Below are 22,980 nucleotides of genomic sequence, written 5' to 3'. Positions count from 1 at the left end.
ATGAACATTTCCTGCTTGTTGTCAAACTATTTCATAACTGTAACAAGAGGCAATTCAATCATAACTTAATGTTAAAACGGCTATCATAACATTATTTATCAATATGTGGCTCTTTTTGGATTCTCTGAAGCTCTAGAAATTAAAAACGTAAAACAGGAAATATGTTGAGGCTGTTGTTTTTGTTTACATCCCTCAAAATGGTCTAGATAAATCACTCATGTGCATGTTTTACAGTTCATACATTCAGTCACTGTTATCTTTTTCTTTTGTTTGTTGGTTCAATTCTCTAAGTGTGGAAAATAAGAGTTGTTTGGAGAAAATTGTGAAGCTAGGAGGAAAAATAACGGGGAGAAAACAGATGACAATGGCTAAGGTTTTGAGTAAAGCTCAGAGTATTCTGTCAGATGATTCCCATCCTATGCACCTTATCTTCTCCCTTCTGGTATTCGATACAGAACTCCTATTAGTAAAACAAATCGGTTAAAACTTTCATTTATCCCCTCAGCTGTAAAGTTTTTCAGTTTAGGGTAGATGTTATACAATGTGTTTTTGTGTATTATGTTTGAGATGCTTGTATGCTGCGACCAAATTGTCTTCAGTAAATTAATAAATACTGACTGGCTGGAAGGGTAACCACTGTGTAAAACATATGCTGGAATAGTTGGCGGTTCATTTCACTGTGGCAACCCCTGATAAATAAGGGACTAAGCTGAAGGAAAATCAATAAATGAATTTTGTTATTAATCAGGGGCTCTTTATTAATCAAGGGTCGCCACAGCTGAATGAACTGCAAACGTATCCAGCATATGGTGGATGGCCTTCCCATCACATGGGAAACAACCATACACACCCATTCACACACATACACTACGGACAATTTTAGCATACAACGTGTTTTTGACTTGTGGGGGAAACCGGAACACCCGGAGAAAAACAGGTAGCACAGGGAGAACATGCAAACTCCACACAGAAATGCCAACTGACCCAGCCGGGGCTCGAACCAGCTTCTTGCTGTGAGTCGATCGTGCTACCCTCTGCGCCACCGTGCTGCTCAGAATAAATTTAATTGAATTTAATTGAATTTAAAATGTAACTTTGATTGAGGCAATTCAATATTATAAGATTGAATCAAACTAAAGAAACTTAAGAAACTAAACAACAGAAAACGAAAGGGATGCAGCTCGGAACTGATATTCTCGGAGTAAGCTCCCGCACGGCGAGTAAACAGAGTCGCGCCGCCTTGTCATTGGTCTGTGTACTGTGTTGTTCAACGGTGACTATGAAGGGAACATGAGGTGCCCTCTAACATCACACAGCAGCACTTTTCTCGTTAGAGAGCATCAGAAAAAAAGCCGATTCCACAGAGGAACTCCAGACACACTAAAAAACACATAAGAAAGGTTTGTTGCCGATTTCACGCGTTTATATTTCAAGCGTGTACTTAGTGAGTAAGGGTGAGACAACTCTGGCTGTGTCTCAAATAATGAACTACTTACTGTCATGCCATAATAAATGCTATTTAGATTGCTATTTGAAACGCAGTCATTGTTTTATGTAAATTTCTGTCAAATGACCCGCTGCATGGTACATGGTTATGTCTTAACATGTTATGTTTATAACTAAAATGTCTTTATATTTTAATATTTAGCGAATAACACTTCATAGTAGGTTATTGTAGTGTTTGTGGACAATTCAAACTCAAAAGCTTCTAATTTTAATTTATTTTAGATGAATATTTTTTATCAGTCTGTTTAAGGTCAGTAAAACATGTGACAGCTTATGACACACTCCCTATATTGTTTACCATGGTACTTTGAATATTCGGTATGAAATCACACGTAAGAAAGACTTGAAAGCAACATTAGCGCTGTTTATTTGTCTGTGATCAATGTTGTACTTTGATAGTCTTTGGCTGCTAGTAGAATTTCACTATTTAGAATTTGCAAACAATACTTTTCTGAAATTATATTATTAAGGAGAAAGTCTGAATGTGTGAATATAAAACCAACTTTACCTCAATATGAAATGCTCCCTATAGTGTGTTTACCATGGTACTTTGAAAATTATACAATAAAGTTGTTCGCACTCAAGAAACTCAAAAATTGAGTTATAAATAAGTATTTTGAACAAGTAGAAAATGTCATTTATTGAATGTAATATACAGAAAAGAAAATGTAATGTATATATTCTTAAAGTTATAACATTTAAATCTTCATGAAATGTTGAGTTCTGTTGGGGTAAAATGGCTAAATGTAAATAATTTAATTTGGTTACTGAACTTTATTTTATCTATCTATCCATCATCCATCCACCCATCCATCTATCATCCACCCATCCATCCATCCATTATCCACCCATCCATCCATCCATCCATCCATCCATCCATTCATCCATTCATCCATCCATCATCCACCCATCCATCCATCATCCACCCATCCATCCATCCATCCATCCATCCACCCATCATCCACCCATCCATCCATCATCCACCCATCCATCTATCTATCTGTCTGTCCGTCCGTCCATCTATTTGTATATATTTATTTTTATCTATCTATCTGTCCGTCCATCCGTCCGTCCGTCCGTCTATCTGTATATATTTCTATCTATCTATCTATCTATCTATCTATCTATCTATCTATCTATCTATCTATCTATCTATCTATCTATCTATCTATCTATCTATCTATCTATCTATCTATCTATCTATCCTTCTTTTCATTTCATCATGCTGTGTTATTGTCTCCTGATCTGAGCAGGAATGGTGGGATATGATCCAAACTCCCCCGGTGTGTCTCTGGCCCCAGAGGAAGCGGCTCTGGCGGGGTCAGCGGCGGGCATTGTCACCCGGGCCCTCATCAGCCCTCTGGATGTCGTCAAAATCAGGTTTCAGGTATAGGAACTTTCATTAAACTTTCATTTCTGTTCTGTTGTGCTTTTGTTGTCATGAAATGAAAACCATCTTTTTTTCCATCTGATTCACATTGTCGTGCTTTAAACATGAGTCACTTTTTTCCCTGTGGAATTTTAACGCCACTCCCAAATCCACAGCTGTACTGAGCATGCTCACTTCAGAGGAGTGTGTCTTTTTGCTTTAAGCTGCTCGTAAATGTGCCACATGATGCTGTGTGCTTTTAGTGTGTGTATATTGGTTTGTTTTGGTAGTTTGTCTTGCATAGCAACGGGTGGATCGGCCTCAAGATGGCAGTGCGTGACTCTTCTAGGCTTTTCAGCCTTTCTGAAATTAGTCCTCATATAGGTTTTATTGTGAGAAGCGGTTTTTTATATGTATATATTTGCACATGCTGTTCTGACAGCTGCAGATTCTATTCTATTCTGTTCTATTCTATTTTATTCTATTCTAACTTGTTCTGTTCTGTTCCTGTACATTATTTTCTATTCTATTTAACCTGTTCTGTTCCTGTACTTTATATTCTATTCTGCTCTTCTCTATTCTAAATTGTTGTTTTGTTTCTATTCTGTTCAATTCTATTCTATTTTAACTTGATCTGTTACAGTACTTTCTATTCTATTCTGCTACATTCTATTCTAAATTGTTCAGTTTCTGCCAATTCTGTTCTGTTCAATTATATACATGTTCCTGTATTTATATTCTATTCTATTCTATTCTATTCTATTCTATTCTATTCTATTCTATTCTATTCTATCTTGTTCTGTTCCTGTATTTTCTATTCCATTCTGCTATATTTTATTCTAACCTTTTTTGTTTCTGTCTATTCTATTCTGCTCTATTCTAATCTAACTTGTTCTGTTTTTGTCTATTCTATACTGTTTAATTCTAGGCTAACTCATTTTATTCCTGTATTTTCTATTCTATTCTATTTTAACTTGTTCAGATCCAGTATTTTTCCCCTATTCTATTCTGCTCAATTCTATTCTAACTTGTTCTGTTTTTGTCTAATATATTATGTTTAATTCTATTGTAACTTATTCTGTCCCTGTATTTTTATTCTATTATATTTTAACTTGTTCTGTTCCTGTATTTAGACTGGAACTTAGTCTATTCTGCTCTATTCTATTTCCTAATTGTTCTGTTTCTGTCTATTCTATTCTGTTAAATTCTGTTCTAATTCTTTTTGTTCCTATATTTTCTATTCTATTTTAGCTTGTTCTGATCCAGTGGTTTTTTTATTCTATTCTGATCTATTCTATTCTAAATTGTTCTGTTTCCGTCTCTTCTTTACCATTTCTATTCTAAGTTGTTCTGTTCCTGTATTTTCTAATTTTTTCTGTTCTATTCTATTCTAATTTGTTCTGTTTCTGTCTGTTGTATTCTGTTTAATTGTATTCTAACTCTATTTGTCCCTGCATTTTCTATTCTATTCTATTTTAACTTGTTCTGTTCCTGTTTTTTATATTCTATTCCATTCTATTCTAAATGTTCTGTTTCTGTCTATTCTATTCTATTTCTATTCTAACTTGTTATGTTCCTGTATTTTCTATTCTTTTTTCATTTGTTCTGTTTCTATTCTAATCTGTTTAATTCTATTCTAACCATTTATTTTCTGTATTTTCTATTATAGTCTATCTATTTTAACTTGTTCTGTTCCTGTATTTTCTAGTCTATTCTGCTCTATTCTATTCTAACTTGTTCCATTTCTGTGTATTCTATTATGTTCTATTCTAACTCGTTCAGTTCTATTCTATTCTAATTTAAATTGTTTTCTTTTGTTCTGTTCTTGTGTAATTTCTATTCTGTTCTATTCTAACTTGTTCCGATTATTTCTATTCTATTCTATTCTATTCTAATCTTACTCATTATTTTCTTGACTATTTTATTATATTTTAACGTGTTCTCCTGTTCTGTTCCTGTATTTTTCTATTTAATTCTATTCTGTATTGCTCTGTTCTGTTCTATTCCTGTCATTTCTATTCTATTCTATTTTGTTTAGTTCTTTGTAATAATGTTGATAATGTGAATTGTTTTGTAGCTTACCTAACATAGCAACTAATGGTTTCTTTTCAAGGTGGCAGTGTGTGACACTTCTAGACTTTACATTCAAACCTTTCTAAAATTAGTCCTCATACAGGTATTATTGTGATGTTGTGAGGTCGTTTTGAATATTTGCACATGTTGTTCTGACAGCTGCAGATCGAGAAGGTGTCATGGCGGAGTCGTCAGGGGAAGTACTGGGGTTTATGGCAGGCCACCCGCTGTATTCTGACTGAAGAGGGCCTTCCTGCTTTCTGGAAGGGTCACATTCCTGCCCAGCTGCTGTCTGTGTGTTACGGAGCAGTTCAGGTACTTGAAGATGAACACAGCAAAGGTGCATCAACAAAGTATTGAGCAAAGGCTGTGAATACTTATGAACGTGATTTTTCAGGCTTTTTATTTTTAATAATTATTTTTAATATTTTTAATTGCAACAATATCAAAAAAATCTTTTTTCACGTTGTCATTATGGCGTATTGTGTGTGGAATTTTGAGGAAATAAATTAATTTATTTATGAATTTTATTTATATATATATATATAATATACACACACACACACACACACACACAGTCAGAATTATTAGCCTGCCTGAATAATTAGCCCCCTGTTTATTTTTTCCCCCAATTTCTGTTTAATGAAGAGATTTTTTTAACACATTTCTAAACACAATAGTTTTAATAACTAATTTCTAATAACCTATTTATTATTTTTCAAGACACTTCCATACAGCTTAAAGTGATATTTACAGGCTTAACTAGGTTAATTAGGTTAAAATGGCTAATAATATTGACTTAAAATGGTGTTTAAAAAATAAAAACTGCTTTTGTTCTAGCCGAAATAAAACAAATAAGACTTTCTCCAGAAGAATAAATATTATCAGACACACTGTGAAAATTTCCTTGCTCTTTTAAACATCATTTGCGAAATATTTAAAAAAGAAGAAAAAAAATTCAAAGGGGGCTAATAATTCTGACTTCAATTGTATGTATGCATATATATTAATTTATTTATATTAAATATATTTATTTGTTTATTTATTTATTTTTGATTAAGTTCTAATGTAGTTTTAGTACATTTTCCCTCCATAAAAATAGCCAAAGAAGCTGACATGGCATAAAAAAAAACAAATGAGGTATAATTTCTGTTCTAATTCTAATTCAGCATGTTTGTTAATAATTAAAGATTGTGATTGTAATTACCCTTGACAAAACTGCCGACATGCCCCTGAAACACATTGTTGCTGTTGGCTGTTTTGGCAGCTAAACTGAGCTGAACTTAAACACTACAAACTGAACTACACTGTTCCAATTTACTATGACCTTTTATGTAAAGCTGCTTTGACACAATCTACATTGTATAAGCGCTATACAAATAAAGATGAATTAAATTGAATTGAATTGTTTTGTCATAGTTTGCGAGTTTTGAAGTGCTGACGGAGCTAGTCCATAAGAAAACCCCCTACAACAGCCAGACAGCAGGAGTTCATTTCATCTGTGGCGGTTTGGCTGCTTGCTCTGCCACTGTGGCCTGCCAGCCGCTGGATACCCTCCGCACACGCTTCGCTGCCCAGGGCGAACCCAAGGTCAGAGTTCATGGACATTACATAGCATTACAAGCTGCTCAGTCATTTTATTTTTATTTTTATTCTTAATATACACTACCTGGCAAAAGTCTTGTCGCCTATCCACGTTTTAGGAACAACAAATAATAACTTGACTTCTAGTTGATCATTTGGTATCAGAGGTGGCTTAAATGAAAGGCAAAGGCCTCTAGATTACACTTAATTTACCAAAATAAAATATGATCATGCCTTGATATTTAATGATTTAATTAGGACAGTAAGGTCTGACTTTGCTTAGACAAAAGTCTTGTCACTCAAGAGAAATAATGTACAGTTTAGAATATAAAGTCATGGTGCAGTGGAAGAAGAGTTAATATTGTGTTTGACTCACATGAGCTTGGAGGACTGCATCCATACATCTCTGCAATGACTCAAATCACTTATTAAAGTCATCTGGAATGACAAAGAAGCGTTTTTGCAGGACTCCTAGAGTTTATCAAGATTCTTTGGATTCATCTTTAATGCCTCCTTCTCCATCTTAACCCAAAACATGCTCAATAATGTTCATGTTTGATGACTGGGCTGGCCAATCCTGGAGCACCTTGACCTTTTTTACTTTCTTGAACTTTGATGTGGAGGCTGAAGTATGAGAAGGAGCGCTGTCCTGCTGAAGAACTTCAAGTTATTATTTGTTGCTCTTACAACTGGGATCGAGAACAAGACTTGTCAGGTAGTTGTTTAATGGAAAGAATGTGTTGTTTTGTTCAACACATTTCTTAACATAATAGTTTTAATACTTTTTAGCTTTTATCTTTGCCGTAATGAGTACCTTCTATTTTACTAGATATTTTTCAAGATACTAGTATTCAGCTCAAAGTGCAAATTAAAGGCTTAACTAGGTTAATTAGGTGAGTTAGGGTAATTAGGCAAGTCATTGTATAATGATGGTTTGTTCTCATGTACAGATTTATCACAACCTCAGGCATGCCATTGGCACCATGTTGCGCTCTGAGGGGCCCTTTACTTTTTACAGGGGCCTCACACCCACCCTCGTGGCCGTGTTTCCATACGCCGGCCTGCAGTTTTTCTTTTATAATATCCTGAAGAAACTTTTGGAGCACCAGGACACCAAATCTAAAGGTCAGAGCATGTGCATTAAACTGGGTTATTTCAGTACTTTTTAAAATATGTATTCAATTCAATTCATCTTTATTTCTATAGCGTTTTTACAATGTAGATAGTGTCAAAGCAGCTTAACACAGAAGTTCTAGTAAATTGAAACTGTGTCAGTCCAGATTTCAGAGTTGAAGTTCAGTTTAGTTCAGTTCAGGGTGGTATAATTTTCACTGCTGAAAGTCCAAACATTGAAGAGCAAATCCATCGATGCGCAGCTCCACAAGTCCCAAAACATGCAAGCCAGTGGCGACAGTATTATTTTGTATTACTATGGTATTTATATAAAATGTTTTTTGTTTTCTATTTGTCATGTCTAAAATTTAATGGTTTAAAGGATAGAGGCAATGTATAAAGAGATTAATAATAGAGTTTGGTTTCAATTCAATGAAAGACTTAAGAGTTTCACAGAAGTAGGTTTTAAAAAACATGCACCATAGTTCTGCCATTTTATGTTTATCTATGACCCAATAATTACCAATATGTCAAGTTTTTAAGAGTACATCAAGCGTTATGAGCACTGTAGGACCAGGTATAGGCTAATTTGGAAAGTTTGAATGCCAACGCTATCTCACAGCAATTCGAAACTTATTTTTGGATCCAAACAAAACCAAACTTTTAATGTGTCATAAAATCATTCGTGGGGTAAATATGACTGACAAGATCTCTGAGGATGTTTACTGTTGCTACACTGAATTATACTTTTTTAGTGAGTATGTCCTGTGAATAATGAGGCTGTTTTTATTTATATTAATACCTAAAGTGATTTTATTTATTATTTCATTCATTCATGTTTTCCATATATGTTTTTTATTTGTCTTGATAGCATGTTAATGATATTTTTCCATCTGATATCAGTGTTGCTTTAGCATAATTACAACTTTTAATTATATTTTATAGTAATTATATTTCCACAATAATTTACATTTTTATATTTTTTTGCAGCATTGCTTCATATTTCTGTATGTTCATTTTAATTTATTAGTTTTGCTTTAATTCAATTGATTTATTTTTGATTTAAGCTAAATTAAATTTAAAAAATCTTGCATTATTTCTTGCCTGAAATAAATTGTGCTTTATTTTAATCACATTCCATCAAAATCATTTTTGTTTTTTTGTTTTAGTCAACTTTTATAACCCTTTCTTACCTATTTATATTTATTTATTTATTGTCTTATATATTTAACAGCTGCATTTTAACTCATTGCTTATTTTTAATTCAAATTTTAACTTGTTCATTCATTCATTCATTCATTCATTCATTTTCCTTCGGCTTAGTCTCTTTATTCATCAGGGGTCGCAGCGGAATGAACCGCCCACTATTCCAGCATATGTTTTACACAGCGGATGCACTCATTCACACACATACACTACGGTCAATTCAGTTCATTCAATTCACCTATAGCGCATGTCTCTGGACTGTGGGTGAAACCGGAGCACCTGTAGGAAGAACACAGAGAGAACATGCAAACTCCACACAGAAATGTCAACTGACCCAGCCGGGACTCGAACCAGCGACCTTCTTGCTGTGAAGCGAGAGTGCTAACCACTGAGCCACAATTATAACTTGTTCGTAAACAATATTTATAAAGTACATATCTAGGCGTAATGACTGCAATATCCTGATATGTGATTGTGTTTGTTGTTCTGTCTGTTTCAGCTGGTCTTCACAGTCTGATCAGTGGTAGTTGTGCTGGAGTCATCAGTAAAACTCTCACGTATCCTTTCGACCTGATTAAAAAGAGACTTCAAGTGGGTGGATTCGAAGAGGCCAGGCTGAAGTTTGGAGAGGTGAGAGCACTGATTAGGCCTGTCTCGATAAGGAATTTTTGTTGTGCGATATATTGTTGCGATAAGTGATATTATTGTCATTTTGCGATCATTTTAGGCCACAGATTATATAATGATTATAAAACAGCAAAATAATGCAAATAACCATAAACATTTTAAAATACTAATTGTTCTTGAGGTTATTTAGATTCTATAATTTGATGTTAAAAAGGTAAACGTCCTATTATATATATATATATATATATATATATATATATATATATATATATATATATACAGTATTTACTATTAAATGTCCTGTCAGGTAAATTTCCAATTATAAACTTTGACACCGGTGAGGTAGAATGTAAATGTCATTGTAAAATGGCTTTAACATTATTTGTGAATTTGCAAATATATATATATATATATTGCTGTGGCAAAATTTATTGAGGTCATCTCTAAGTATTGCAATATATTCTTTTTTCTATTGTTCTGTTTTATTCTTTGTGATATTCTAATATGTTCTTTGTTCTGTTTTATTCAGTTCTATTCAGTTCTAGTTCTGTTTTCGTCTTTTGTTCTGTCCTGTTCTTTTTCTGTCCTCTTCTATGTTCTATTCACTTCTATTCTTGTCTTGTTCTGTTCTATTCTTTGTTGTTTTATTCAGTTCAGTTCAGTTGTCTTATCTTGTTCAGCTCTATTCAGTTCTATTCTCTTATTCTTTTCTGTTATATTCAGTTTTGTTTTATTTTTCCTCTGCTCTATTTTGTTCTTTTGATGCCATTCTATTTTTGTTCTGTTTTATTTGATTACGTTCTTTTATTTTCTATTCTAAATCTATTCAGTTCTGGTCTTAGTTATTTATCTTGTTCTATTCGCGTTCTGTTTTATTCTTTGTTATATTCTTTTATGTTCTCTTCTTTGTATTCTATTCTTTGTTTTGTTTAATTCAATTCAATTCTGTTCTGTGCCTTCCTATTCTATTATAGTTCGGTTCTGTTCTATTCAGTTTTAGTTCTTTGTTCTGTTCTGTTCTGTTCTTTTTCTGTGCTCTTCTATGTCCTATCCAATTCTATTCTTGTCTTGTTCTGCTTTATTCTTGTTATTTAATTCAATTTTTTTATATTCGTTCTGTTCTATTCAGTTCTATTCTCTTATTCTTTTCTGTCTATTCAGGTCTATTCTTGTTCTATTTTATTCAGTTCTGTTCTGTGCTCTATTATGCTCTTTTAATGCCATCCTATTCTTGGTTCTATTTTATTTGATTACGTTCTATTATTTTCTATTCCATTCTATTTCTATTCAGTTCTGTTCTTATTTATTTATTTATTTATTTATTTATTTATTTAGCTTGTTCTATTCATGTTCTGTTTTATTCTTTGTTTAAATTTAATTCTTTTATTAATTCTATACTATTCTATTCTAGATCTGTTAAATTCTATTCAGTTCTGTTCTTTATTTCTTTATTTATTTATTTATATATTTATTTATTTATCTTGTTTTATTCTTTGTTCTGTTTTATTTTTTGTTGTATTCAATTGTTTTATTCATTCTATACTATTCTATTCCGTTCTAGTTCTGTTAAATTTTATTCAGTTCTGCTCTTATTTATTTCTTTATTTCTTTATTTATTTATTTATTTATTTATTTATCTTGTTCAATTCTTTGTTCTGTTTTATTCACTTCTAAATTTGCTAAATTTAAAATATATTTAAATAGAAATCTGTTTATTTCAATTGTAGTCATGTTTTATAATTTTACTATATTCACAGACTTCAAAAACATATTTTAATTTTTTAAAAAGTCCATAGTGAATAGTGAATAGTGATTAGTGATTTGTTGTGTTTTCTGAGCAGGTGCGCACATATAACGGATTTGTGGACTGTGTGTTGCGGATCGGCCGAGAGGAAGGACCCCGGGGGTTCTTCAAGGGCCTTTCTCCCAGTCTCCTGAAGGCTGCTTTATCAACCGGCTTCACTTTCTTCTGGTACGAGTTCTTCATCTCTGCCATCATCAGCCTCAAGAGCAGGTAATGAGCGATCAGACAAACCTGACGGACCTCTTTGTGAGATGACTTTTGGATCTCTGAGTCTGAGAGTGTGTTAAATGTCGACTGAATGCATTCAGCTCTCGGAAGCACACTCTAGTAACGCCTTCAAATGAACAATATGCTGAATTGTTCATCGTTTACGTCTTGAAAAGCATTGTTACACATACTAGGATTTATTTTGTTTTGTTGTTATGTTTGTGGTTGTGGTTTGGTCTATCTTATTGTTTTTATATGTAACACTGGAAGTCAGAATATATTATAACTTATAGTTTTTACTATTTTACACTTTAAAACACTTTTAAATGATGCGGACCTATCAGATAGCACAATAATCAGTTTATTTACAAACCCTGCATTATATCATTATAGAATTATTTCAATTGATCAGTGTGCTGGTTGTTTGATGAATTATATTGGGTTTTTTTAGTTAGATCCATTATCTGTCATATATAATGGATGTATTATTTGGAGCCTTCATAGTTCCTGTTACTCTGGTTTTATTTACGCCCTTATTTGTATCTTTGAAAAAAGAAAGAAGAGATAAGAAAATGAGGATCACAGAGGTTGTATGTTTTCGCCTGTGTACTCGTGCATAATATCACATATTTGTTATAAAACAGACATATGAAACAAAGAAATGGGTGACGAGATAAAAAAAGAATTATTTTTATAATAAAAAACAATATTTTGATTCTCTTTGTCTTTTCCTGTTGTTCTTTAGCTGTATTTGTAGATTTTGTCTTAAATTATATTCAGAGTTTCATGGTTAAAATTTCCAAAACACATAATATAATCTTTATTATTCATATTAGTACATTTTAAAAGTGGTATTACTCTAATAAATTAAACACACACACACAAATTATAATTTTTTAGTTATCATTTCTTCCCACACATTGGGCTTTATTTTAATGATCTAGGCACAAAGTCTAAAGTGCATGGCGCAAAAGCATTAAGAGCGTGTCCGAATTGACTCTTGCTATTTTAGGGACAGAAAAATACACTCTGCGCCGCAGCACACGCTCTGACAGGATTGTGTTTATTCTCTTAATTAGTTATGGGTGTGTTTTGAGCGTAACCTGCATTAAACCAATCAGAGTCATCTCACATTCCCTTTAAGAGTCAGTTGTGTCGCGCCATGGCACATTTGCTATTTACTTGGTGGACTTTGTAAGTGTAAAAACTGAACGCTTCAGTTGCGAGAAAATGGTTAAACAGAGCATCTACAGCGTGAGAATAAAGAACGAGCCTCCTCCATTCAGCCTCTTTACTTTCTGTTTACTTTACTTTTACTCTTTCGTGGAGTAAGGAAGCGGTGGAAACTCTCTCCACTGAAGATATCCATTAGCCTACATATATAATTTTGTTTGTTAAGCGCACAGATTTGTTTCAACTATTTCTAAATTCAGTTCTAATTTCCACCAAACAAATATATGAACATTAATAACCAAGTGTGGTCAAAAAACTGAGTTATATCCAAACACACGTCCTATTCTTATGCCCCATATTTTGACGCATATGTCTCCCAAACCCGACAGGTGGACAAATCTAAGCTTGTTTTTATTCAAACAAATATAAATATACATATAATAAATAATACTGATAATATTAATAATAATAACATTATACTAATGTAAATTGTCATGAACAAACTGAAAAAGCCCCATCCCCAATGTGTAATCGTTTGGACCTGCGTAGGCGCATAACCAACACGCTCTGCGCTGGACTTAAGCCCTGCCTTCAGCTGGTCTATTGAACAGTCTATTTCAGTTCCTCAAAATAGCAACGCACCAACAATGCGCCTTAACAAACCTCCTTTATAGACCGGAACACCCATGACTCCACAAAGTGGTGCAAATGGATTTGCTATTTAAACAATGTAGAGCAAAACGGGAGAATTAGGGTTGCGCTGATCTGAAAATAGCAACAAATCGCGCCAAACACATCCTGCACTTTATTGCATCGGGTGTATGATAGAGCCCATATTATTATCGTTATTATTGATATTAATAAGGAATTTTAAAAATGGTAGTACACTAACAAATAAAACACAGAGACAAAAACTTCTTCATTCTTAAAACATCTTCATTTTTCATTTACTCTTTTCATATTAAATGAGCAAACATCAACCATTTCTTCATTATTTTGACACACCATTATTTAATTTTCATTTTTGACACCCCTTGATTCCAAAAGATAAACAAGAATCAATTGACCCTTTGCTGAGCCACACCCAAAAACCGCCACCCACCAATTGTGGCTTAGCAACCGTCAAGCTGTCAAGCTTTCGAGCGAGGGAAACAGGCCAAAGCGTTGTGCATATGGATTGTGCAATTTTTTTGCCTTCGCCATAGTAACGTCAGTCATACTAACAGCGAATAGATCATGACTTTACTGAACTTCATATTTCCATCTATTTCAAGCTACGAATATTTGAAATTACAAATCAACAGAACAAAACAGAGATGTGATCACAAACTGAGCACTTGCGATCAAAATACTTTACCAGCAGCTGTTTTTCAGTCTTTTATAAAGAGCACACACACATACTGACAGTAATAGGTAACTTACTGTACATTGTTATGGGTCAATGATGCTACTATTCGGCACAAATCCATCAATTTCCCCTTTCTGGCTGTTCTTTCTACGAATGAATGATGTAGAAGCACTGTCCATGCGTGTTTCCTCGCCGGTTAGTAACGCTATATTTCATTGCACAACATTAGTCTATCAGGCTTTTTGGCTAAAATAGAGAAATCATGGTTTAATTTGTTACTATTAGATTATTTTTAAATTTCATCTCTCCTGCTGTGCATGAACTAAGCTGTCGAATGTTCAGCGTATGAGGCGGCTAGACTAAGCTAGCTTCATTTTTGATTGAATTATTCTCTAATCGGTTGCCAATTATGTGATGAATATACCCCTGTAATGCATACTGCAGTCCTTTTTTGCCTGGCTTTCCCTGATATCTCACCTGTTCACCAAAAATGACATTATATCCCTGGAAATGTCTGACACCGGCTCATACACATTGTAAAAGATGTGCCAGGCACGAAAGCTTGACAGGCGTAGCAACAGTAACTAAGGAGGGCGGGGCTTAGCGAAGGGTCAATTAAGTTGAATAATTTATACTCAAACAAAGTTAGTTTTAGAAAAACATAATTGTTAACATCTTTCTTTTAACAAGTCATTTTCTTCATTCTCCACTTTTTACATGTATATACACACTCAGAAACAAAGCTTGCCTTTTTCCATCTGTAACCCTGTGTATTTATGACTGTGTGATAAAATAAACAGCATAAACACACTCGTTATAGACACACCTGAAAGCTGAGGCGTTTAATCAGTAGCCGTCTTACTATTATGACCACTCCTTTATACAGTTGAAGTCAGAATTATTAGCCCCTCTGTATATTTTTCCCCAATTTCTTTTTAGCAGAGAGAAGATTCTTTCAACACGTTTCTAAACCTAATTTTTATTAACTGATTTATTTTATCTTTGCCATGATGACCGTATGTAATATTTTACTAGATATATTTCAAGACACTAGTATTCAGCTTAAAGTGACATTTAAAGGCTTAACTAGGCTAATTTGGGTAGCTAGGCAAATCATTGTATAACGATGGTTTGTTCTGTAGACTATAAAAAAAATATAGCTTACGGGTGCTAATATTATTGACCTTCAAATGGTTGTAAAAAACTTAAAAACTCCTTTAACTCTAGCCGAAATAAAACAAATAAGACTTTCTCCAGAAGAAAAAATATTATCAGACATACTGTGAAAATTTCCTTGCTCTGTTAAACATCATTTGGGAAATATTTAAAAAAGAAAGAGAAATCCACAGGAGGGCTAATCATTTTGACTTCAACTGTATGTACAGTACATCCAACAGTCTTCTTCCACATAGTGAAACGGCACAAAGCATCACCCCTCACTATGATGATGCGTAAAAAACACTAATTTAATCGAGTACGCCATATCGGCAATGTAAACCAAGAGATTGAAGACAGTCATGAAGGTCACCACCACCAGATCGTCCCACGCACAGTGGTTACAGTCATTAGGACGAGGCTTATCTTTAAACGCATACAGCGGCCAGATAACTACAGCGGTTGCGTACATGACCACAGCCAACATGTTGAAACTGATCACCACAAAGTCGAAAGAAAATGGGAAGACCGACAACAGCCTGGCGATGGTGAGGAGAATGATGATCAATGAGAAAATGAAGCATATAGAGTACACTGCAACGCACCACTGCGTCCCAGGAAAACCCCTATATCCATCAGGACTCAGTGATGTGAATATGAGACACGCAATGAAGGTCTCCAGGATCTTCAGGAGACCAGGAATGGTGGTCAGAAAGCCGCTGATTTCACCAGGTTTCTTGTAGAGGAACCAAACTTCAGCAGCGTAGAGTCCGAAACACAGCCAGGAGACCGCTGATGCTCCGATTTCCTTGGCGCACGAGGCGCACGCAAAAAACGTGGGGTAGACTATGGAAATGGTCACCATCATGAGCGTGGACAGCATTGCGAAAGCCATGGTGAAGTCTTCCCAGGAAATGGGCACTTTGGTGTGGAGGTTTATGAACTCCAGGATGAGGACGAGGAGTGTGGTGAAGCAGCAGAAGCACCAGCAGAACATGCACCAGGCCCAGTGGGACGAGCCGTGGTCTGGGATGCCCGCAGATGCCGCCAGTGCAAAGCAGATGCATGTTAGGAGCACCTCCAGCATTCGCACAATGCCAACTGGCACGATTAGTGTCCTGAAATCCACCTGCAACATGACAGATGCCAATATTCAATATATTATCATAACAAACAGGCTGGATGTATGCTGATATTCAATAATACAATATATCAGGATAACGAACATGTTAGACATATGTTGATATTAAATAGTTCAATATATCGGGATAACGAACATGCTAGACATATACCGATATTCAATAATTCAATATATTGGTATAACGAACATGCTAGACATTTGCCGATATTCAATAATTCAATATATCGGGATAACGAACATGCTAGACATATACAGATATTCAATAATTCAATATATCGGGATAACAAACCTGTTAGACATATGTCGATATTAAATAATTCAATATATCGTGATAATAAACATGCTAGACATATACTGATATTCAATAATTCAATATTTCGGGATAACGAACATGCTAGACATATGCCGATATTCAATCATTCAATATATTGGTATAACGAACATGGTAGACATATGCCGATATTCAATAATTCAATATATCAGGATAATGAACATGTCAGACATATGCCGATTTTCAATAATTAAATATATTGGGATAACGAACAAGCTAAACATATGCCGATATTCAATCATTCAATATATTGGGATAACGAACATGCTAGACATATGCCGATATTCAATAATTCAATATATCGGGATAATTAACATGCTAGACATATACCAATATTCGATAATTCAATATATCGAGATAGTAAACATGTTAGCCATATGTCGATATTCAATAATTCTATATATCGGGATAATGAACATGTTGAACATATGCCGATATTCAATAATTCTATTTATCGGGATAATGAACATGGTAGACATCTGCCGATATTCAATAATTCTATATATCGGGATAATGAACATGTTAGACATATGCCGATATTCAATAATTCAATATATCGGGATAACAAACCTGTTAAACATATGTCGATATTAAATAATTCAATATATTGTGATAACAAACATACTAGACATATGCCGATATTCAATAATTCTATATATCGGGATAATGAACATGTTAGACATACGCTGATATTCAATAATACAATATATCGGTATAATGAACATGTTACACATCTGCCGATATTCAATAATTCTATATATCGGGATAATGAACATGTTAGAAATATGCCGATATTCAATAATTCTATATATCGGGATAATGAACATGTAAGGCATATTCCGATATTCAGTTATTTAATATATTGTCATAAGGAACATGCTACACATATACCGTTTTTCAATAATTTAACACATTGTGATAACGCAGATGCTAGACATATACCGATATTCAATATATTGTGATAACAAACATGTTAGTTATATGCTAATATTCAATAGTTTAATATATCGTGATAATCAAATTCATTATATCATAAGAACAAACATGTTAGACATATGCCGATATTCAATAATTCAATATATCGGGATAATTAACATGCTAGACATATACCAATATTCGATAATTCAATGTATCGAGATAGTAAACATGTTAGCCATATGTCGATATTCAATAATTCAATATATCGGGATACTGAACATGTTAGACATATGCCGATATTCAATAATTCAATATATCAGGATAACGAACATGTTAGACATATGCAAATATTTAGTCATTTAATATATTGTGATAATGAACATGTTAGACATATACCGATATTTAATAATTGAACATATCAGGATAATGAACATGTTAGACATATGCCAATATTCAATATTTGAACATATCAGGACACATGCCGATATGTGTTATTTGTAAACTATTATACTTTATTTGGTAGACACATTCGCTTACTCTGAACATGTATAAAATAAAACAACACGTTATTACGCCTGTCACCTTTTTTGTTGATATTGTGATTATACCGTATGTATCGTGATAAAACCAGCAGTTAATCATCACAAGAATATGTGATAAGCCTACCTGCAGCATGATAAACTGTTTATGAATCCTAAAGTCTTTCTTTAGTGTTTTTTCTTCTCAGAGATCGGTTTGCCCAATGCTTTTAAGTTCTTTAAATGATGTCACGCTCTTCTGATGTTCTTTGTGGGGTTCCATTGTCAACAATTCCATGCGTTTTGTTTCGAAACTCCTTTCACGTTGTTCTTTGGGTTTTTGAAAAATCGATATCTAAAAGTTCCTCTTTGCGGTGAAATGTTAGTTCATTCTGATGTGGCAGCAAACCCGCTTGATCATGTTGCGTCGATCAATTGAACCATTTCCAGCTTATCGCTTTTATTGCTCTTCTCCGGTTCCTCATTGGTCGTTGGTTTGCTGTTGTCCTATGAGCCGATAAAAAGATTCAAGTCCTGAACTCTGGTCTTCAGTCCCACCTCAAGATACCTTCTGCTTTCAACACAGGAACGGATACCTGAAGGTTACTCTTTTACTTCTGCTGATAACGATAGAGGGCTGTTTTTAGGTCATGAATGATTTACAGATAAAGCAAACATTGCGGGGATTCATTTGTTCCTCAACTGAGGCTAGTAAAACCATTTAAAGAGTTTTTAATCTTCATTACTTTTGTATATGGAAAGTCCCTTCTCTGCTCTGTAGGAGAACAAAAAAATCATGCTTTATTAAAAATGGTTGCATAATAATATTATACCATATTATTTTAATAGCCAAAAATACAGTTGAAGTCAGAATTATTAGCCCCCCTTTTATTTTATTTTTCTGTTTTAAATATTTCCTAAATGATGTTTAACAGAGCAAGGAATTTTTCACAGTATGTCTGATAAAATTTTTTCTTCTGAAGAAAGATTTGTTTTACTTCGGCTAGAATAAAAGCAGTTTTTATTTTTTAAACACCATTTTAAGGTCAAAATTATTAGCCCCTTAAGCTATTTTTTTAATAGTCTACAGAACAAACCATTGCTATAACTTAAATAACTTGCCTGATTATCCTAACCTGCCTAGTTAACCTAATTATCCTAGTTAAGCCTTTAAATGTCACTTTAAGCTGTATAGAAGTGTCCTGAAAAATATCTAGTCAAATATTATTTACTGTCATCATGGCAAAGATAAAATAAATCAGTTATTAGAAATGAGTTATTAAAACTATTATGTTTAGAAATTTGATTGACAAAAATCTTCTCCCGTTAAACAGAAATTGGGGATTAAAAATAAACAGGGGGGCTAATAATTCTCACTTCAACTGTACATTGTATGGGTCAAAATTACTTATTTTTCTTTTATGCAAAAATCATTATAATATTTAGTAAGGATCATGTTATATGAAGATATGTTGTAAGTTTCCTACTATAAATACACTCACGCCACTTTATTAGGTACACTTTACTAGTACTGGGTTGGACCCCCTTTTGCCTTCAGGACTGCCTTAATCAAGCATAGATTCAACAATATTCCTTAGATACTGGAAAGATACTGGAAATATTCCTTAGAGATTTTGCTCCATATTGACATGACAGCATCACGCAGTGATGCAGATTTGTTGGCTGCACATCCATGATGCAAATCTCCAGTTCCACCACATCTTAAAGGTGCTCTATTGGATTGAGATCTTTTGACTGTGGAGGCCCTTTAAGTACAGTGAACTCATTGCCATGTTCAAGAAACCAGTCTGAGATGATTCACACTTTATGACATGGTGCGTTATCCTGCAGGAAGTATCCATCAGAAGATGGGTACACTGTGGTCATAAAGAGATGGACATGGTCAGCAACAATACTCAGGTAGGCTGTGGCGTTGACACGATGCTCAATTGGTACTAATCGGCCCAAAGTGTGCCAAGAAAAATCCCCCACACCATTACACCACCACCACCAGCCTGTTCTGTTGATACATGGCAGGATGGATTCATGCTTTTTTATGTTGTTGGTGCCAAATTATGACTCGACCATACAAATGTCGAAGCAGAAATCGAGACTGGAGACCAGGCAACGTTTTTCCAATCTCCTATTGTCCAATTTTGGTAGGCCTGTGTGAACTGTAGCCTCAGTTTCCTGTTATTAGCTGACAGGAGTGGCGCCTGGTGTGGTCTTTTGCTGCTGTAGCCCATTTGCCTGAAGGTTGGACGTGTTGTTTTTGCAGAGATGCTCTTCTGCATACCTCAGTTGTAACGAGTGGTTATTTGAGTTACTGTTGTCTTTATATCAGCTGGAACCAGTCTGGCCATTCTCCTCTGACCTTTGGCATCAACAAGGCATTTACGCCCACAGAACTGCTGCTCACTGGATATTTTTTCTTTTTCAGACCATTCTCTGTAAACCCTAGGGATGGCTGACATGAAACTGACGTTTCGACACAGTGTCGAGATCCCGAAGCGCAAGTGTTTCGAAACACTGTACCGAAGCATGATTCGAAACACCCAGGTCAAGTGACTAAAGGTTTTTGAAACACTTGGTCACGTCACTAAAGCGATTCAAAGCATTGATCAGTTCAGAAGCGTTTCGAGACCTGGAGAATCTGCATTTGACTGACAGGGTCAATTAAAAGTTTCTGTCTCGTATGGCCTAGTAGACCGTCCATGTGCGTGTTGTTACAGGGTTCAAATGACTTTTGGGTTCGATTCCCGACTTGTACAAATACTCCAAAATCATGATTTTATGTATTTTAATCATGTTACTGTTATGGTGTACTCTAGATAGGATACAGCTGTAGATACGCTATCAATTTAGCATAATTTTTTAACTGTAAAACAATAATTAATATTTTTACAGTACTGTGATGGTTGGGTTTAGGGTTGGGGTAGACGTTCATAAAATACAATAAATGGGAAATTTAATGAATATAAATAAATCTTGTTAACTTCTGTCCAAAACAGTATCTGCTCTAGCAACAGGCCTGTTTTATGACCAAAACAAGCCTTATTTATTTACAAAGTGTTCATTCGAATGTCAAACCAATGTTGAAACAAAACGATACACAAACAAAGCATCTCAAACTGATATTAAAGCATTTCAAAACAGCTGTATTAGCCTGGATTCGAACCAACAATCCCCGTATGGTAGTCAGGAACCCTAACCACTCCACTATATCACTTGAGGGTTCATTCTTACAAAGTGGGGTTTAATACCTCAATCTGCTCAATTGTTCTTTGCTGAAGCTGTTCCAGTGCAATACATAAAAAATTACCACTAGGTGTCACCGTAGAGTGGGGTTTCGAAACGTTTCGAAGCTTCGACTCATTTGCTTCAACTGTTTCAGTGTTTCATGAAGCCTCGCTTTGCCCACCACTAGTAAACCCTAGAGATGGTTGTGTATGAAAATCCCAGTAGATTAACGGTTTCTGAAATACTCAGACCAGCCCATCTGGCACCAACAATCATGCCACATTCAAAGTCACTTCAATAACCTTTCTTCCCCATTCTGATGCTCAGTTTGGACTGCAGCAGATCATCTTGACTATGTCTACATGCCTAAATGCATTGAGTTGCTGCCATGTGATTGGCTGATTAGAAATTTGCGTTAACGAGCAGTTGGACAGGTGTACCTAATAAAGTGGCCAGTAAGTGTATATCAAAACTCAATTTTGATTAATGATGTACATTGCTTAGCACTTAATTTAGACAAATGATTTATTTTCTCAGAATTGTTTTAGACTCTCATACTCCAGAATTTTAAATATGTTCATATCACTAAATAATTTGTCGTATCCTAACAAACTATAAATCAATGGAAAGCTTATTTATTTAGCTTTCAGATGAAGCAGAAATCTAAATTTCCAAAAAATTACACTTATTAAAAGATATTGTGAGGAAAAAATACTGAAAAAAGTCTAAATTTTACTATAAAATAATGCATTTGTTTGATACAAGACAATGTGAAACAATAATGTTACAAAATGGTCAATGATAAGATATATGCAAAATCATGTCAAAATCTGAATTTAAATAGACGTAAATAGAAATTATGAGATGGGATCAAATAAAAGTACAAATCGAAATGATAAGGTATAAAGTCTAAATTATGAGATGGAAAGCGGTATTGTGGGTAAGCATGAAAACTTATTGCATAATTGAAATGGTAAGTCATAATGTGATTTTAAAAAGACAAAAGTATCACAAAATGTAGAAATGCAAATTAATGTGGATAGAAAAAAAATCTAAATTATGACAGTTCAAATAATTTACTACAAATCATATATATTTTTTTTTATAATTATTTTTTTAGGGGTTTTCACCTTTATTTTGACAGGACAGAAGAGAAAATTGACTGTGACTTGAATGTGTGGGGAGGAGAGAGAAGGGAAGAATCGGCATAAGACCTCAAGTCAGGAATCGAACCCAGGTCACTGCGAACACCAGAGTGCATGTGTTGGTATACTTTCCACTACGCCATAGGCACCGACACAAATCATATTTTGATTGTGAGATATACAGTCAAAGTTAATTAGAAAATGTCACATTGACTTTAAGATGTGATCATAATGTCAATAGTATGATTAACAGTAAAGCCTTTTGAATGAAGTTTAAATGATAAAATCATGAGTTTAAAAAGTCAAAGTTATGAATACAAATGGACAATTGTGAAGTTATGAGATAAAAATCTTAACAAAAAAAGTCCAACTTATGATAAATGATGAATAAAACTTAACATCAACATAACAGTTTGAAGAAAAAGTCCAAATATGTTATAAAAGTTCATAACTATTAAAGTCGTAATAATGCCATAAAATTATGATGATGATGATAATAATACTATACTCAGTCATAAACAA

At 34.1% G+C, this 22,980-nt stretch overlaps 2 protein-coding genes across 2 annotated transcripts; one reads left to right on the top strand and one right to left on the bottom strand.

Moving 5' to 3' along the window:
- Positions 1 to 1,247: 1,247 nt before the first annotated feature.
- slc25a19 (solute carrier family 25 member 19) lies at positions 1,248 to 12,202 on the top strand. The gene is made up of 7 exons (XM_056450105.1): positions 1,248 to 1,400; positions 2,760 to 2,893; positions 5,108 to 5,263; positions 6,368 to 6,538; positions 7,483 to 7,657; positions 9,351 to 9,481; positions 11,320 to 12,202. Exons 2-7 carry the CDS (start codon positions 2,762 to 2,764, stop codon positions 11,494 to 11,496), a joined length of 942 nt encoding a protein of 313 aa, XP_056306080.1. The 5' UTR covers positions 1,248 to 1,400; positions 2,760 to 2,761; the 3' UTR covers positions 11,497 to 12,202.
- A 1,375-nt stretch (positions 12,203 to 13,577) lies between these two features.
- LOC130218059 (myeloid-associated differentiation marker homolog) lies at positions 13,578 to 18,670 on the bottom strand. Its single transcript, XM_056450097.1, has 2 exons — positions 18,222 to 18,670; positions 13,578 to 16,294 (listed from the first exon to the last, which is right to left on the bottom strand). Exons 1-2 carry the CDS (start codon positions 18,228 to 18,230, stop codon positions 15,440 to 15,442), a joined length of 864 nt encoding a protein of 287 aa, XP_056306072.1. The 5' UTR covers positions 18,231 to 18,670; the 3' UTR covers positions 13,578 to 15,439.
- Positions 18,671 to 22,980: the final 4,310 nt, after the last annotated feature.

The sequence above is a fragment of the Danio aesculapii genome, chromosome 3, assembly GCF_903798145.1.
Source record: "Danio aesculapii chromosome 3, fDanAes4.1, whole genome shotgun sequence".
In the NCBI taxonomy this organism is placed as follows: Eukaryota; Metazoa; Chordata; class Actinopteri; order Cypriniformes; family Danionidae; genus Danio; species Danio aesculapii.
The sequence above is the reverse complement of the archived record's forward strand: the minus strand, read 5'-3'. Positions and strand labels throughout refer to the sequence as shown.